Genomic DNA, 15,575 nt, shown 5'->3' with positions numbered 1-15,575 from the left:
AAAGCGTTCCATAGGGCTACATCTGACTGACGGAAAGCCGGCTCGGAGCTACCGTTGGATTGAAGGTGTGGTCCGGCGCTGCCATTGCCGTCTACCTACCAACCGGCGTGACCGGTCACCCTTCCTACGCCAAATTCTCCCTCTTTCTCCTCCAATTCAGATCCAACTATCCACCACCCAGCCGGGATACCTAACGGTGATACCTCCACGCTTGGGGCCTAAGAACCTGACTTCGGTCGGGTTCGTCAAGCCAGGGCGTAACAGGCTGCGTCTTCTATGAGCAGCTGGAGCTTAACGAACGGCTTTCCAAAACTCACTATCTCTCATCAACCTACCGACCTTGAAATTGCCAAATACAACCACTAAAATTACATCTGTTTAATTTTTAATTCTTTTTGCGCCTGATTCTCCACTCTACAAATAACTCTTAACAGACATGGACTCATACACCACCACAACACAAGACATCGAACTGCACCACCTCGGCTCCTACGTCGTCGGCCAATACACGGACCCTCGGCTGGATATGGCCAAGGAGTCCGCATTCAAAATAAATCGCACACTCACAGACATCACAAAAAGCACTACGCTACGCATCACACCCCAGCACAAATGCATCCTCATCAAGACATCCAACGAGACACAGACAAAAACACTTCTGTCCGCCACCACCTTCGCCAATCACGACGCATCCTTCACACTACACCGCACCCTCAACACGACCCAGGGGCGGCGCCACGGGTTTTCGATAGGGGGGGACGGGGACCGAAAATCGAAAATCCCAAAAGTAGATACTGATCGTGTATGCCAAAAAAAAAAAACGAGGCACGTAACGCCGCGAAACTTGGCAAGGCCCAAAACACATCGAATGGTGCATCCCGTTTCCAAACTTATCCTAGGACACCTAAGATCGATCACCTTTTCAAGCATCCTTGCCTCTAAATCAAAATTTGCAGTCTTGCCAACTCAAAGCTGGTTTCCTACAAGCTGCGAATTGCTTAGGTATGAGTAGCAGTGCCAGCTATTCTTACGTTTCGCACTTTCAAATTTTCGATCTTACGTCTGGTCAGCTTCAGGGCTTCACCATCATACACATATTCATGGAGGAAAAGTGGGAATGTTTTCTGCTCTGACTAGTGCGTCAAAACTGCAATATAATTTCAGAATCATGACATCACCACCTGATCCATATGCAACGGGCAGGGTGCAGCTAATGGCTAGCCGTCAGTGGTCATGTCATCGGTGGTCACTCAAAAGGCCATGCTAGGTCATGGAAGGTCACCAGCCGTTATTTGGTCACACTTTCTGATGGATTTTACTTGCCAAGAGCTTCGCGGGAAAAACGAGCGCATGCACCGTTGAAAAAAATTGAGTGAAAGGGTCTCAGGTCCGGCGACCTCTGCAGGTGAAATGCCCCAGGGTAGGATTCCGGTCCCTGTTGATTAACTTCGTCAAAAATGGCAGTAGAGCTGTGATGTCGGCACCATTGTGTTCGTCATGATCGAGCTGGCACGACCTGCATCGTTCTCATATTCACCCTCCAATCGTAACAACTACAGCAGGGATTGGCAAATGGCGGGGCACCCCCTTTGGGAGGTAATGAAGGTCTCTGGAAACCTGATCCCACATCTCTTTAGCATTAGTGGCTCTCTTTATGGAACAGGTTTCTTGACTGGTCTGTTTCACCCCAGAATTCAAAGACTAGTCGAGGTAAAACCGAGCGCACCACAGTGAGCACAATTTGATAAGCTGGTGTATCTCAATTTTCATGTAGAACCTTTCACGTATCACGGACCTAAAACCCTTTCGTGCACTCATGCAAAAGCAACTGCCATGTTTCAACAGCTGGTAATGGCATTTTCACAGCCGCTGACGTAAGAAGGGGAGGGATGGGGGCTCGATTAGACCCCCAGCCGTTCGGCCGCCGACCGAACTTAGTTTTGCAGAAAAAAACGAGTGCTATCGAACCCCTTGACGAGAGGGAGCCGATGCTATATCCAATTATAAGGTCTTGGGCTACTGCGTGCTTTTTTGGGTCCTGCCTGTGATCTATCCGAACACTTCTCCCCACAAGTGCTGGGGTTAAATGGCATAGATTTCGAATGGTTCCTGTGGTAGAACTGCCATGCTTGAATTTGACTAATTAGTAATGGAAAATTTTCATATAGTAACGGAAATCTATGGAATTTCAGTGAACTTGGGTTTATCGGCAATGGGGTCTGGCAGTGGGGTGGGGAGGTAATAAGTAATAACCCTGCCTGGCGCCCCAAAAAGGGTGCACGATCCCCGAGGCCCTGCCGATCACCTTATAACTACAGGCATCACAGCTCCACACCTTTTGCAGATGGCCAGGACCCCCTGCGATGCATCCCAACAGCAATCTTTATTCAGAACCTGCCTTGATTAACCAACGATGCATTAAATGCGACGGATAGCTCTATAATGCATTATTATCAACTACTGAACGGGCCTCGCCGATAGGGGGGTACTGTACCCCCCTAACTTTCGATAGCGGGGGACCTGTCCCCCCCGTCCCCCCCGGTGGCGCCGCCCATGACACGACCCGAGCCACTATCCGCACGAACCCACTAGACACACCACTAGCAGTCATCGGAGACGAGTTGGCGTCCCAGGGCGTCAGCTCAATTCGTCGACTGGCTTCCACCCACCACTACACCATCCTGCAACTCACCTTTAACACCACGATCCTACCTCCTCACGTTACACTACAACACTGCCGATACAGCACACGTCTTCACGCGCCACTGCCCCTTCGCTGCAAGAAGTGTCAGCGCTACGGTCACGGAGAACGTGCTTGCACCTCCCGTACTGCACGCTGTGCACGTTGTGGCGAGGGGCATCCGTCAGAGGGGTGCACTCGTCCCTTTCGATGCGCTGCCTGTGACGGATCGCACCCGGTCACTGACTCCAAATGCCCTAAGTGGCTATTTGAGCGGGAAGTGACCAGGTACGCGGCGAGCATGCATGTACCACCAGCCCTTTCACGCACCCTGGTCTCCAAGGCACCACCAGTACATCTAGCCGAAACATTTAAACACGCAAACGTAACAGGAAGCACCTACGCCTCAGTCGCTTCACGCACCACCGCAAAACTCCAGCCACTAGCACAGCACCCACCGAGCTGTCGCCGACCTGCCCTCATCCCAACACCTCCTCACCCACCTCGCTGGATCCCCACCAGGGAGGCCCTCCTTCCTACACCGCCCTATCCGCCTCACCCCAGACCGCCACAGGGATGGAGAGTGCCCGGTCCGCTGCCGGGACCCCCGTTCTTGAGGCGGGACTTCCCGCTCCTACCTCCACCTCCACACTGTATACCTCCCACCCACCCTAACCAGCCTCCGCCCACCCGACCCAAGCCTCCAACCCGCACCACTGCAACCTCCACCGGCCCCACACCAATCACCCAGACCGTCTCCACTTCCACAGACCCTCCTCCTCCACCCACTCTGCGGTCTGTTTACACGCAGACTGACCCTGATCCCCATCCATGCTCTCAGAGCAGCTCCAGCCTATACATCACTCCCTCCAACCCCTCAACCCGATCATCCGCTTCGAACCCAAGTTCAGGCCCAGCCTCAAACACACGGATCCCTCGTCCCATCTCGCCTCCAAAACACGTCCGCTCACGCTCTTTATCTCCCGTTCAGCGAAACATCGAATCCCTCCACCAACCTCTTCCCTCCCCTCTCATGACACGCGCCTCCCGCAAACGAAAGGCGAGGGATCTGGCTGACCAATCCAACCCTACTCCAGTCTCGCACTATGTGTCAGAGACTACTCATATCAACCGCGCAGTTCCCTCTAAATGACGCACTTGCTACAATGGAACACACGCGGGCTGCTTACCAAGTGGCCGGAGTTCAAAGGTGAAATTCTCCGAACGAACCCGGTCCTGGCTGCACTCCAAGAGACCCATTTTCGAGATTCAGACCAATGGTTTAAAATCCCAGGGTACACTTGGCATACACATAACGTTAACGAACAAAACAGACGAGGAGGAGCGGCCATCCTCATAGCCAACAGCGTCCCGCACAATAGAGTAGCTATCAACACACCACTAAATTGCGTTGCTATACGTTTAAGGATAGGCTACACACAAGTCACCACACTGTCAATACCTATACATACCACCTTGCCATGCCAACCCAACACCACAGGAGCTGGATGACTTAATCAGCCAGCTCCCAGCACCCTTACTTCTCATGGGCGACGTCAATGCACAACACCCAGCATGGGGAAGCCCATGCAGCGACTCCCGCGGTAACACCATCGAAGCAGCCATAAACAAACACAACCTTACTGTACTCAACACAGGCGAAGGCACCAGGCTTAACCTAAGGGGCATCGACCGAGCCATAGACCTAACGTGCTGCACAAGTTCAATCCATCACCTATTTGATTGGGCAATATCGTCAGACCCAGGGCCCAGTGACCACTACCAAATTAAACTTACACTTAGTCCGAGGTCAATTCGCCACGTTAAAACCTTTACTCCAGGCTGGAATTTAAAAAGGGCTGACTGGTCGAAATTTGAGGAAATGGTGAACCTCTCACTGGGTGACACAGATCATCCAGACATTTCAGTAATTCTAAGAGCCATCGGCTCCGCAGCACAAGCCAGTGTGCCCAAAAGTAAGCAACCACCCAAAAAGGCATCAGCGCCATGGTGGACTCCAGCCTGCAGCCGAGCAGTAGCAATCAGGAAAAGAGCACTAAAACAATTTAAACGTTGCATATGCGAAGCGCACCGCCTAGCGTACAAACAAGCTGCTGCATCTTGCAAAACTATCTTTAAAACAGAGCGCACTAACTCTTGGCAATCATTTGCATCCAAATTCAATCGCTTCACACCAACAGCAAAAATCTGGAAGCTTCTTAAAGCTTTCCACCTCAAACGCGCACCCCCAGGGCCATTCCCTTCGCTTAAAGTAAGAGGGCAGGAAATTACTGACCCAGAGCAAGTCATGATGGAATTTGCGAAACATTACCATTCAGTGTCAGCTAACAGCTCATACCCACCACAACTCAGGTCACGACTAGGAAATCTTGCCAATAGCTGCGACTTCACCTCCAACAACTACGAAATTTATAACAAACCATTCACACTACACGAGTTATCACATGCCATCAGCAAGTGCGGAAACACGTCGGTTGGGCCGGACGACATACATTACGAATTTTTCCGACGCCTCAGTAAACAATCATTAACGTACCTCTTAGCGGCCATTAATAACCTCTTCATAAACCACTCCTACCCGACCACTTGGCGGGAAAGCACTATCATACCAATTTCAAAACCAAACAAAGACAAGCAACATCCCGGTGGCTATCGCCCCATCTCACTCACTAGCTGCGCCAGTAAGGTAGTCGAGCGCATGGTCAACACACGCCTCATACACCACCTGGAAACAAATGACCTGCTCGACGAACACCAATGCGGCTTCAGGCGCGGGAAGTCAACAACAGACAACATCATTAGACTCATCTCAGACATTAGCACAGGATTTTATCGCAAACGGACAACAGTAGCAGTATTTCTAGATATCACAGCAGCTTTCGATCGAGTACAAAAACCGGCAATTATTTACAAGCTTCACCAACTAGGACTGCGCGGACACCTCGCTCACTTCATCAACTTTCTTGCGGACCGAACCTTCCAAGCTAGGTGCGGCACAACACTCTCACCAGCAACATCCCAGGATCAAGGTCTCCCTCAAGGTAGTGTTCTGTCACCAACGCTCTTCCTTATTATGATCAACGACATGTTCACCACAGCAAAGTACTATGTAAAATACTCACTTTTTGCGGACGACGTGGCCATTTGGGCTACACACCACGACCTCTTCAAGGTCGAAAAAGACGTCCAACTTGGCCTGAACAAAATTGCATTATGGTGCAAAGAATGGGGCTTCACCATATCAACCGAGAAGTCCGCCTCTGTAACCTTCACTAGAAACCGGAAAACCACTAACACTAGGTTAAACCTTAACGGCAAAGCAGTTAAGGAAGCCAAAGATTTCAAATTCTTAGGAGTCCGCATAGATCGAAATTTAACATTTTCTAAGCACATCAAAGACATCAAAAACAAGTGCGCAAAGCGCATGAACCTCCTCCGAGCGCTCACAGGCACAGACTGGGGCGGCGACCGGAAAACCATTTTGCAACTATACAAGGCCATCATCAGACCCATTTTAGAGTACTGCAGTATAGCTTATCACGGAAGCCTAACAGATCACCAGATAAAACAAATAGAAGCCATCCAGAACACATGTCTGCGCATTGCAACCGGAGCCATACCCAGTACACGAAACGCGACACTTCTGGCTGACGTCAACATGTTGAATTGCCAGGAAAGACGTATGCAACAACTTTGCCGATATGCCATTAACGTTAAAACAACTCCGAACCACCCAGTGCAACACTGCTTCCGGCCGATAAGCAGACTCTGATGTCATAGACATTCCCGATTACGACACCCATCACTAAATGATCAGTTGAGCACCTGCTTATCTAAACTGCAATTTACTTTACCGGATCTGGCACCCAGGCCTCGAGCAAAACCCTTCTGGCTAAAGGCACCACCCAAAATCGAATATCTTTTCTCTGGAAACAAATCAGACATCACACCAACAGAAATGCAGTCGAAATTTAACGAATACAAAGCACAGCGCCCAAACAAAACATTCATGTACACTGACGGCTCAAAACAGGAACACAAAGTAGCTTTTGCACTGACGACTCCACACTTTGAATTAAGCAGACGTTTACCGGATAACTTCTCCATTTTCACAGCTGAGGCCATGGCCCTCTTATTCGCCGTCAAATTATGTACCCATGAAAAGCTTAGTAACGTAGTAATCTGCACAGACTCAAAATCAGTCTTACAAGCCCTGAGTAACACCACAAGCCCAACACATTTTATCATTTCTAGCATTCAAAATTCTATCCCTGAAAAACGAAATATTAAATTTCTTTGGATTCCTGGACATGCTTCTATCTCTGGAAACGAAAAGGCAGACAAACTAGCAAAGCAAGCATTGCATCTAGCAGAACCACTTGCAATACAGTACCCGGCAGACGACTGCAAGGCCATCCTCGAACTTCACATACAACAACTACGACAAACGACATGGGACGAGATAGGACCAGCACACATGCACTCAATCAAACCCCGATTAGGCTTCTGGACGACCTCAAAACAAAACACAAGGCAAAAGGAAGTAATGCTCACCAGACTTAGAACCGGACGCACCAGACTCAACGCACCATGGCTAGAACCACAACAATATAACATTTGTGCCTTCTGCAATGTCAACACAGTGCCTACAGTTCAACACATCCTGCTAGAGTGCTCTCACTTCAACCTCCACCGACAACACATCATTGCCTTCTGTCGGCAGGAGAACGTAACGTTGAGCTTAGATCAGCTTTTAGGTGACAGACACCCAGAGCTATTAGCACTTCTCTTCAGATATTTACAAGACACTAAGCTAACAGGAGCACTCTAAAGCACACATAAACGAACAGTTAAGTGCCGTGCCCAACATCTCAACAGTAGACTTAGCGGTAATCACACTCGAGAATTCTCCTGGCTCCGCTGTGCGCTGGTCCAAGCTTGGTGCCAGTTACGCCGGCTGACACCCAGTACACCACTCAACCGTGCGCTGGTCCAAGCTTGGTGCTAGATACGCCGGCTGATACTCACTACACCACTCAGCCGGGCGCTAGTCCAAGCTTGGTGCCAGTTTCGCCGGCCGACATTCACCACACCACTCAGCCGTGCGCTGGTCCAAGCTTGGTGCCAGTCGCGCGCAGACAGGAGAGATTCAAAATTAAGAGAGGCCAACTGGTCTTCACCTCTTCAAAGTTGTTAAATGGCCATGCAGTCTTGTCCCTCAGACAATAATTATTTAGGCCCATGCACCACCCGGCATTGTAGGGTGAACGCGACCCCCGGCGTGAGAGGGGGTGTGGGGATTGCCTCCTAACCCGCACGATAAAGAACCCATGGTGTAGTTCGTGAAGAGTAGGCCATGTGCCGGCACCATGGCAAAATTAATCCCAAATCGAATTTATTGTCTTGATGGAGGACAAAATGGTATCTTAACAACCCTTTAAAGTAACTATAACGTAAAACTAATTCTAACAGTAGGTAAAGTACCTAAGTCCCAGGATCCCACTCACCTCCCAAGAAACCCACAACGCGTTACCGAACACTTTAAAGGTCAAAATTTTAGAACTCACACACTTAATTGAAGTAAATGAGCACTTGCAATATCAAAATTCAAGCAATTCGATATTTATCTAGCAAACAGATTCTTTACAGGCGGCCGAATGTCCAATGGACAGGGACGCCTTAAAACCTCATTTTCACTCACTCACTCACTGAGAAAAGGATGGCACGCATGCAATCAGTCTTGAGCATTTTCAGTGATGAGCACAATGCCTACAAATGTCAAAAATCATGCGCACGTAAAAGCGTTGTTACTTATTTGGCTGTAAATAATTCACCTCAGCAGAACAAAGAGAGGACAGACAGATTGTCTGTTAGGTCAAAAAAAAGACGTCACATCATGAAAGAGGCACTAATGGCTGTTACAGGCTTGGATATGTGTAATCGCAATGCAAAACCCCATACAATTGCTTGCCTACACAAATGCTGCGAACTCGCGCCTGCTACTCGACAGTTTCACTGGCCGGGTAGGCTGTACCGCATTACATGCCTGACCGGGTAGGCTAGCCCGCAATACAGCTGCACGTTTTTTCCTGCCGGGTGGACGTTCGAAATGGTTATTGCCGCTTCATCTGTCACTGATGATGCCTGGTGATGCAATGTTTGCTGAGTTCGACACATTGCTGGTGTATGGTCAAGAGTTTGAACTCTACACGTCATGCGGTGTCCGGTCGTTTTGTAGAGTTGACTAAGCCCGTCCGTCGCAAGCTCTCGTTGAAAACCGCCCGCCATGTCATTCAGAATTCAGTTATCATCGTTCAGTCCCTGTAACAACAGATTGCACATTTCATGATAATTAAAAAAATGGATACAAATTAATCTCAAATAGGACACAAATAATGAACCGATTTTTATTTATTGAAATGACAGTGTTGTTGATTAGCCATTACATTACAAGGAATTGCAAAAGTAAATCAATTTTATTTACAGTAATCAGTGTTCATGGCAAAATGAAATCAATTAAAAATATTCTTAATTGTAGATGGAGCAGATGGAGCAGCAGATAGAGGAACATCAATGCTGTGCATTTTTATCAGAAGGTCTACGCCTTGTTTTTACGAGTGCACCTTGCATCACACTAGACCATCAACCGCTGGTACGCCGTCCATCACTGCACGCACTGCATCACTGCAGGGACCTACCGCGACCGACGTGTCTTTCTGAGCAGTCCCGTGGCCTCTGATTCGTTGTCCCTGACGAATGCCGAGCGGATGTCGGGCAGCTGAATCTCGGGGTCGTCACTGGGCGGCTGCAGCAGGTGGCTGAACGGACCAGTGATCGTGTCGCATTTGTGGAGAATCTCGTTGTCGAGCAGGTTAACCCACACCTCCCGGACGGAGGCGTTCAAGGTCTGGAGAGGTAGAGACTCAACTTAGTGTTACTGTTAACCCGCGCCCCACTGGGGTCTGTGTATAACACGCCCTACTGGGGGGGGGGGGGGGCTATTCATAGCCCCCCTCCTAACTCCGAAACTACTGGGCCGATCGTCAAAATTCAAACGGCGTCTGATAGCCCCGGAAAAACTGTCGAGCGAAACCTAATTTCATTGACCTCGAGGTCACCGATGACGTCACAGGTCAGGTCAAAGTAAAAATTATTAGCACTTTGGCTTGTTCACATTTTGGGCTCTGGCCGCCGTCTTACAAGTCAGATCAGGCTCATTTTTGGTTTCCACACTCGTGAATAGATGCTCTAGATACCTTGAGGGTACCAAACTTGTACTTTGATTTTCAGGTCAGGGTCAGGTCATCACAGGTCACGAAAATATTATAGGACGCCATTTAATTGCGTCCCAGAAAAGCTATTTCTGGCACCTAAAAGCTGACTCGCCCCAAAATTGGTCCTCAGCACCTATTTGGTGGATACCAGCACCAATCATGGAAAATGACCTTAATTAGCTGTTTCTGGCACCTATTCATCGGTACGCCTTGCTCTTTTTTCTGAATCTGGCACAATGCTGAGCGTAGCACCAATCTAGTAGAAAAATGAACTACTGGCTGGTAGAATCATGTTGTTCTGGTATAATGACCCCTGGAGTCTAGCCTAAAGGTTGCCAGTGCAGCTACACTCTAAGACAGCCCCGTAGTGATCTCAGCATTGTATATGACGTTTAAGTAAGCAAATAATATTGATTTGTTTGAAAAAACAATGTCATTTAAATATTTAAAAGTATTTATTTGTAATGCTTAAATGGAAACATTTTTGTGAGTAATTGTCTCGATTTTGACCATTAAAACGGGTATTGTATTTTTTGACGTCATCAAATAGCTCCAAAAAAGAAATGTAATGTTTTCATTCCGTTCAAGGCCGCTGAAGAAACGCGGGATCTTGCGTGGGACATTGTCCGTTGTTAGCCGCGCAGAGTTGTGCCGTGGTTGTGCCTTTTTCATCCGTTTCTTACTTATGTCATATGTGTGCATGAAGCTTTGATTTTGTTTTTGGTTATTGTGTGGCCGGTCAGTCAAACGCCCCTGTAGAAACCGGATGCTGCGTTTGATCGAGATGGAGTCAGGCGATGATCATGCAGAAAGCTAATAATATTGAAAAGAGGGCCGGTTGCGTGGCATGTCTGTTCAGAGTTGACATTTTGCTTTACTCCAGTTTATGACCTGAGAGCCTGGCTGGAAGTGACGGATCCAAACTTTTCACGTTAAAATGGCTGAGGGTGCAATAATCTCTAGTCTCTTCTCTACATAGCGGGCTGGTATAGGAGCGTCTTGCTATGCTGCACCATAGCTGGCTAGTGATTTTCTTTTGGCTAGAAATGGCATTAATCATTATCTCCACTGGCGAAAATGGCACTTGACATCACCGAATGCAACGTTCATGTTGTTAGGATACATAAAATCAGGAAGATTACGCGAATTAGGTAAGCAAACGTGGAATAAAATAGGTGCTGGATGTTTTGGTTTTGGTGCTGAATCAGCAAAAAGCAAATACGGAGTTCAACTAGACGATCTGGCAACTTTAGGCTGTGTGGAAGCATTTAGGTGCCAGATTCAGATATTAGGGTCGAATAAGCATTTTGGGGCTGATCAGCAATTAGGTGCCAGAAACAGCTTTTTAGGGACCAGAAACAAATATTCCCCAATATTATATCATGCGTCGGTCACGTGACACATGTTTTATGGTCCATTTAGGCCATAGATTTCGAATTTGATGTCGTCTGTGTCATTCGAGGTCATTTTGAGTCGAATTTAGCTTAGGTCAGGTCACTTTCAGGTCAAAAAAGGTCAAATTTTGAAGTTAAATTTTTTCAACAAAAAAGGTGTTTATTGGATGCAGTTTGAGCTCAGTAACACGATGGTGCCATTTATATTGGTGTACGATGTCAAATACGTACTGAAAAAGTGATTTGAAAAATTAATAATTGTGAATTTTTTGCAATAATGCGTATAACTTGGCCATTTTTGATGATATTTAGCTAAAACTTGCAAGAGTTAGTCATAATCATGCGTTCTGTCACATATATTCCGGTTTTTTCCGAAAAAGTCAAAAACTTTTTGAAAAAATATAAAAGTATAAATTTTGAATACTATTATATAAAATTTTCGACATTTTCAAAATTTTGAAAATCCGAGATAGCAGTTCGATAGCGCGGTCAATTTTGAGTCCTTTCATGCAAAGAAATTGGATCTAGCTTAAAAACTGAGCTCTTGGGAGCGATTGCCGTGGTTCAATGTTTTGCGTCGAAATCGGACGAACATGACGTCACTCTGACGTCATTTCCGGCCGACCTATGGTAGCTACGAAGTTCAAATTTTGACACAAGGTGTCAAATTGATGCAGCCGAAGGTACTGAAAGTTTGGCGTCGATACGTCAAGCGGTTTGGAAGTTATTGCAGAAAAACGGGAGGGGGGGGGGGCTATAAATAGCCCCCCCCCAGTGGGGCGCGGGTTAAGGGCTGGATTGGATTAGACACGCATACGAAAATAGAATAAAGACGGAACATCTAAGTCTCATCCAGTTATCATCAGTGAAAGGAAGGGCATTTTACGGTATACCCATGCTTTTGCAACGCGGTCCACAGATCGGGTACCTAAGGTAAGCAACTCATATTGAAGCTATGCAAAGTTAGCCATGACTCTAGTTACTCACGTAAACGTCGAATTATCCACACAGACGACTTCGAGTCGGGTGTCACTCCGGTCGTACCGGAGCCTGTCAATCCGGTGGAAGGGCACGGCCAGTTGGCGGTGCGGCTGGTCATAATACACTCTAAACAGGCGACAGGTAGTGAGGTGGACCGTGCCTCCGGCCACTGCCTCCGTCCGTAGACGCTCCTCACCCTGCCACAGTCGCAGACGGACCGGCGCCACCACCTCGAACGAACTCTCCGTTCCGTCACCTCCGTTCAGTAGTTCCGGTGAGCTGTCCCCGCCACCGCCGTCTCCGTTAACGCCGCGGAGGTCATCGTCGAGAACGACGGGAGGAGCGCGGGCGGCGGCTTTCGACGAAACGTCCGGCGAGGGGATGAGCTCGATGGAAGAGTCGTCTGATTGCTTGTTGGTGTCGACAGCGAAATGGTCCCATTTTGGTTCTAAGTCGTTTGATTTTGGTGATGTTACGTCTGCTGTAGGGTTAGCCGTGTTCGACTCTTCCATCTCGCTCGGTGGAATGAAGGGCGGGGAAAGTGAGGGAGTGAGAGGGTCATACTTGGGGTCAGACGAAGAGTTAAGTCGGTGATGCTCAGTACTGGTCACCGGCTTGGGCTGGATGGCAATAGGTGACCGGAGGCTTGGGATTGAATTCTTGACATCCACTGGTGGACTGGACGAGTATATTTCAGATCCAAATTGATGAGGTGCGCACACAGGCAGGGGCAGAGGGGGAAAGGGAGGGACCAGGCTGCCGGGGTCTGAGATGGCCATTCGGCGACACTCCTCAGAGAGCTGCAGGTTGTCAATGTCGTCATCAGTCAGCTGCAGGGGTGGAGCTCTGGCCGGTCCGGTGCCGCCGGGCTGGACGGATTCGTCGGCCCCGTCGGACGCTGGATGGCAACCCTGGTATGGCGAGAGGATGAATGGCATTAGCAGCATGACACCATCAGGCAGAAACAATGACATTTACGATTAGCATAATAAGCTTCTGCTGTCGATGGGGTCCATAAAGAAAATTTTGGCCAATGCTGCTTTCCTGGGATTCGACAAATACATATGCAGCCCGCAGCCGCATAAGTAACAACGTTTGCACAGTGATGCAAATGGGGTTCACGAGTGGCCATAAATACCCAAAAGTCAAGTTTACCAAATCGAGTTAATTGCGATATGGCCGAGTAGACAAATGTTTGGGGCATCTGAAATCACATGGTTTTCATGCTTTTGTCAAAACCGGCCTCGTGTATAATCGTCAGAAGTCGTGACATTTTCTAGGTCGTAAAATGACGGTCAGACTTTTGCAAGTTCAAACGCCGCTGGTTTGCGTTCATTTCGAACAAATTGAAAAAATTATGCATGGGAATGATCCCCAACGCCTTCTGCTTCTAATGCCGGGTCACAAAAAGCCGTATCTCATTTGCTTTGGCGGTAATCTGACTATTTGTTATCATGTTGCAATCGCAGTTTTTTTACTAAGAAAAAATGCTTTCGTTTCACCTACAGCACTTAACACAGTATGTGCCCGTTAGTGCACCATACCATAGCCTTCCCTAATCATTTCTGAGTCGCATCGTGAAAGAATTAAGGCGCTAGCACAGGGCTGACCGGCGCTACAGAGGTTTTTGCCGGGGCGGTCCAGGTCGGGTGCCGCAGTGGGCGCGCAGTGGGCGGGTGGGTGCCGCCGCGCGGCGTCCGGACGGCGCGGCGGCGCGGCCGCCTGGGCCGCCCGCTGCGCCGCAGCACCCGACCGTGCCGGACGAAAACTTCTGTAGCGCCGGTCAGCCCTGTGCTAGCGCCTTAATTCTTTCACTATGCGACTCAGAAATGATTAGGGAATGCTATGATATGGTGCACTAACGGGCACACACTGTGTGAAGTGCTGTAGGTGAATTTGAAAGCAAATATTTTTGGTAAAAAACTGCGGTTGCAACATGATTACAAATAGTTAGCTCACCGCCAAACCGAAATAGATACGGCTTTTTATGACATAACATTAGAAGCAGCAGGTTTCGGGGATCATTTTCATGTATAATTTTTGCAGTTTGTATGACATGAACGCACGCTAGCGGCACTTGAATTTCAAGTACCTGACAGTCATTTTACGACATCGAAAATGTCTCGACTTCTGACAATCCTACACGAGGCCGGTTTTGACAAAAACATTAAAATCATACTTTTTCAGACACCCCAAACATTTGCCTGACTGACCATATCACGATTTATTCGATTAAGTGAACTTGAATTTTGGGCCTTTTTCGTATTTATGGCCACTCGTGAACCCCATTTGCATCACTGTGGTTTGGCTGGTCTCAATAAACAGAAAATTTGACTTCCATTATTTCCTGAAATAGAAAGGCAATCAGCAACTTTTGAAACGTTAACAAAATTGTAAGTTAAGATGCATGTAGGTATTTGGCTTTGAAGTTTGATGCTGGGAAGGTCAGTAGCTTATGCTTTTAATATTGATCACAATAATCCTCGCTACAACGCCCGACAACAGCTCTCAGCCTCACCTTATTCTTGATTCCCGATGATGCGTCCATGATCCGGCCTGTCGAGCGCTGACCTCTCCGCCCCTACCCGGCCCAGACGGCAATTCATCGGCAACTGACCCGCCTCGGGTGACCCAGAACGCGACCCCGTGCCCACCCCGCCGCGCCGGCTGCGCGGTCAAGGTCATTCAGTCCGGAGGTCTCCGACACTGGCTTTTACGAGCCAGAGGTCTTCGATACTAACTGAAACATCGGCCGACTCAAGAGGTCGATTGGAGGCCGAGAAGACTAGCAACTATTTGTAGTGTTTCGCCAAAAACGATATGTTTGTACGGCAGATCTTGCCGCAGATTATGCGATTCCATTCCGTGTGCGCCCTGTCTAGAATTAAAATACACTTGCTCTGAGGAGGCATGTTGACAGGCATTTATGTTTTTTTTTCAGCCTAAAATGAATAGCAAGCACCTATATCTGTCCATCTAAAACAGTGGAATGGTCCAGCCAATCATATTTTATTACAGAAGTGAACATTATTATCAAATCATTCACGCCCACAACAAACCACATATTTAAAGAAAAACTCTTATTCATTATAACCTCATTTACAGAGGTGGAATTTTTAAACCATGCAAACCAAAATAATGTCAAAGCCAGCTACCTCACTCAAGAAAAGGTCGCCTTACATATACCACGCCCAGCATACGCACGAACGGTGAAAACGGGCACAT

At 48.1% G+C, this 15,575-nt stretch overlaps 1 protein-coding gene across 1 annotated transcript; it reads right to left on the bottom strand.

The window, feature by feature from the left end:
* Positions 1-8,231: 8,231 nt before the first annotated feature.
* Positions 8,232-14,970, bottom strand: LOC122372427 (proline-rich receptor-like protein kinase PERK9). The gene is made up of 4 exons (XM_043349580.1): positions 14,869-14,970; positions 12,357-13,261; positions 9,400-9,608; positions 8,232-9,022 (listed from the first exon to the last, which is right to left on the bottom strand). Exons 1-3 carry the CDS (start codon positions 14,896-14,898, stop codon positions 9,602-9,604), a joined length of 942 nt encoding a protein of 313 aa, XP_043205515.1. The 5' UTR covers positions 14,899-14,970; the 3' UTR covers positions 8,232-9,022; positions 9,400-9,601.
* Positions 14,971-15,575: the final 605 nt, after the last annotated feature.

The sequence above is a fragment of the Amphibalanus amphitrite genome, unplaced genomic scaffold (genome assembly GCF_019059575.1).
Source record: "Amphibalanus amphitrite isolate SeventyFive unplaced genomic scaffold, NRLGWU_Aamphi_draft 001359F_arrow, whole genome shotgun sequence".
NCBI classification, from domain to species: Eukaryota; Metazoa; Arthropoda; class Thecostraca; order Balanomorpha; family Balanidae; genus Amphibalanus; species Amphibalanus amphitrite.
This window is presented reverse-complemented; position numbering and strand designations above follow the sequence as displayed.